The sequence below is a fragment of the Sinocyclocheilus anshuiensis genome, unplaced genomic scaffold, assembly GCF_001515605.1.
Source record: "Sinocyclocheilus anshuiensis isolate Anshui unplaced genomic scaffold, SAMN03320099.WGS_v1.1 scaffold964, whole genome shotgun sequence".
Classification (NCBI taxonomy): domain Eukaryota; kingdom Metazoa; phylum Chordata; class Actinopteri; order Cypriniformes; family Cyprinidae; genus Sinocyclocheilus; species Sinocyclocheilus anshuiensis.
In genome coordinates, this window is record NW_015552666.1 from 517,950 (window position 1) to 521,322 (window position 3,373).

The window sequence follows — 3,373 nt, forward strand, 5'->3', positions numbered from 1 at the left end:
ATTATTTTTGTGTCATTTGAGATGCTTATGCTCTTCATTATGATTTAAAAATATAGTATTACTATACTATATATATTACTATTGTTATATTATTGTTAAATATTATTACAATTTTAAATAACTATTTTCTATTTGAATATATTATAAAATGTCATTTATTCCTATGATGCAAAACTGAATTTTAAGCATCATTACAATTTTCAGTGTCACATGATCCTTCAGAAATCATTCTAATATGCTGATTGGCTGTGCTTGGCTATTAATAATGGTTCTTCTCATTTTTATTGTTAAAACAGTTTTTGCTGCGTAATATTTTGTGGAAAAAAATTTTTTCAGGATTCTTTGATGAATAGTTTAAAAGAACCGTGTTTATTTGAAATGAAATATTTTGTAACATTCTAGCCTAAATGTTTTTACTGTCAAGTGTGTGTGTGTACATCATATGTCTAGATAATTGTCTTCAGAAGTCTACACAGAATAAGTTCATTTTAATGAATGTAACACGTCAGGTTTTAAATGTCAACTTTGAATTTTTTTTCAGCATGGGTGGAAAATTTTACATTTTACAGCAGTCATAATGTTTCTGCTCTCTGTAACATGGACTAGTAACTGCTTGGGACAATAAATCAAGCTATTCCTTTTATTGTTTTGACATGAAAATACTAGTAATGAAATGCATATACTTGTACATTTCTTTGAACTCACTTTTTGAAAAACAAGAACATTTTCTTTAGCCAATTTCAGATGTAAATATTCATGTTCAAAATATTTGCTGTATTGAAAAAAATCCATGACAAATGTTTGCCACAAAGTAAATCTCCTTCAAAGACATGAATCCCAGTGGTGGGAGGCTTTGTGGATACAACCACAGGCCATGCCCAAAGCTTCATTTGTTCACTAAACATGAGAATGAAAACATGGAACAGAAAAATTGATTAGTTGTTTGATGCAGGAAAAAAGTGACTTTCTTCTCACGCCAAGGAGATGTGAACATATTGACATCTGAGCTGTGGTTCTCCATTTCAAGGGTTTAGAATGGCTCCATCTGAAAGGTAAATGTTCAGGACCTCCCCAGAATTTTCTGCCATGCTGCTTGGAACTGTTTTTAGGCTTTGGTGGTACCAGACTGTGATGCCTGTTGGCTGTGCAGCTGCTGAAGCTTCATATTCATGACTTCCACAACAGCTGTTAGGAGGCAAATTAAACTCTTATTTAAAGCATTTACGATTTGTGCACAAATTTGAATTTGTTTTGTGAAATCACCTTGTTTCATAGCATGTTTTTCTTGAAGGGCAGGCTGAATTTTCTCAATTTGTTTTGTAAGGAAGTCGATTTTGCGCTTAAAGAACTCTTTGCCATCCTCTACTTTCTGAAAAGATAAAAAGCAGGAAATATTTTGTAACATTCTAGCCTAAATGTTTTTACTGTCACTGTTGATCAATTGATTGCATATTTACTGAATAAAAAACATTCATTTCTATTAAACACACATGAATGGTAGTAAATCATGGTTTCTGCATAAAGTTTAAGCAGTGCAACTGTTTTCAACATTGATAATAAGAAATGTTTCTCAAACAGCAAATCAGAATATTAGAACGATTTCTGAAGGATCATGTGATACTGAAGACTGGAGTAATAGCTGCTGAAAATTCAGCTTTGTATCACAGGAATATATTACATTTTAAAATATGTAACAATAGAATAGTTATTTTAAATTGTAATACTATTTAACAATTAACTATTTAGCAATATTTAGACTATTGAAATATTTTAAAATCGTAATGTTCCCTAACTTTTGATATATAATATATATCTATACAGTGGGTACGGAAAGTATTCAGACCCCCTTCAATTTTTCACCTACTTTCTGAAAAGATAAAAAGCAGTGAGATTTCTTTGGTAGTGTTTTAAAACCTAAAAAAAAAAAATATTATACAGATGGGCAAAATCTTGGCTCACCTTCTCCACAAAATAACCTGTTCCAACATCCACTAAGACATGATCCACATCATTCAGTTTTCCAGGCACATACATCTGCAATAAAGCAGTTAAGGGAACAACTTATCCATGATTAATGCAAATGATTTACATAAACACCAAACTGCCTGCGAGATATTTTTGAGGGTCTGATGGTGGGTTGAGACAAAATTAATCTATCAGCACTTATTTATCACTCTGCTGGGCTTTTGAGAGGATACAGAACTGGTGAGAGGTACAAGTAGTTCTTTTCCTGAGGAAAAAAACATTTGTAAAAAGAATTCAGTGTACAGATTAGATTTTGCTAAAGATGTAACAATGGAATAACTCAATTTATTTTAAATGAGCATCAAATAAAGTTCAGCAGTAATACTCACCTTCATTGCTCTTGTTAAGTACATTCAAACTTTCTTTGGCCTCCACATATTTAGTTTGGACAACTTTCAACTGGCCTATGGATGATGACAGGAACTCAGTTTCCTAGAAAACAAATTCCTGTAATTTTATTTGTTACCATGGCTCTGATAAATTGCCGTTTACTAGACAAAAACAGAAAAACGTTTATTCTAATGTGTGCAGATCTGTCCCATCCTAGCAAAATAAAAGTTATAAAAATTTATCTTTACATTTTTTTTCTGCATTTATAAAAAAAAAAAAAAAAAATTCTCATTATATTCTCGTTAAAATATTATTCAAAGGAAACGTTTAAAGAGAAAAAGGTGAAAATATGTCATAATTTCCTCAACGTAAGGGAGAATGTTTTGATATAACCGACTGACAGTCTTTCCATACTATGCAAATACATGGTGACTGTGTCTTTCATTCCGCATCTCCTTTTGTGTTCAACGGAAAAAATGTAAATCACACGGATTGGAAGGATAGTGAATAATGACAGAATATTCACATTTGGCTGAAGTATCAGTTTAATGGTGAATTACAGAGCACAAGCAGCGGCACGCGTACAGACAGCATGACAGCCGCTGCGTGCTCTTCACTAATCCATTGACTGATTATATCAGCGTATATTGCGGTTCAAAATGAAATGAGGAAATGCTTATATTTATAACACATTTTACCTGATCAAGCTGAGTTTTCAAGCCTTCTAATTGTGGAAGAGACAATTCTGTTAGATTCACCGCCATGTTGACAATAGGTGAGGAAAACTTCCGGGTCAACCGGACACAACTGGAATGACTTTTAGCAATGATTTGAGAAGGGTGTTCCTGCACAACCGGAAGCTGCAGTTTCAGGACCGCAGTTCTAGGACCCTATTCTTTTGTAACAGCGCCACCTACCGAATTGGATAATATAGCGGAGGCTGCAGTTTCAGGACCGCATTTCTGGGACCCTGGTGGTTTAGTTTGTATGTTTGTACATGTTGTTAAAGATATTGAAT

General features: G+C 33.1%; 1 protein-coding gene across 1 annotated transcript; it reads right to left on the reverse strand.

The window, feature by feature from the left end:
* Positions 1-626: 626 nt before the first annotated feature.
* LOC107667318 (prefoldin subunit 5-like) lies at positions 627-3,168 on the reverse strand. Its single transcript, XM_016458952.1, has 6 exons — positions 3,054-3,168; positions 2,355-2,457; positions 2,199-2,230; positions 1,960-2,034; positions 1,264-1,369; positions 627-1,185 (listed from the first exon to the last, which is right to left on the reverse strand). Exons 1-6 carry the CDS (start codon positions 3,117-3,119, stop codon positions 1,106-1,108), a joined length of 462 nt encoding a protein of 153 aa, XP_016314438.1. The 5' UTR covers positions 3,120-3,168; the 3' UTR covers positions 627-1,105.
* Positions 3,169-3,373: the final 205 nt, after the last annotated feature.

Coding starts and splice junctions, on each gene's coding strand:
- LOC107667318 (XM_016458952.1), bottom strand. CDS start 3,119: ATGGCGGTGAATCTAACAGAATTGTCTCTTCCACAATTAGAAGGCTTG. Junction 2,035..2,198: donor TTGTACCTCTCACCAGTTCT/GTATCCTCTCAA, acceptor GCTTTATTGCAG/ATGTATGTGCCTGGAAAACT. Junction 1,370..1,959: donor CAGGTTATTTTGTGGAGAAG/GTGAGCCAAGAT, acceptor TTATCTTTTCAG/AAAGTAGAGGATGGCAAAGA.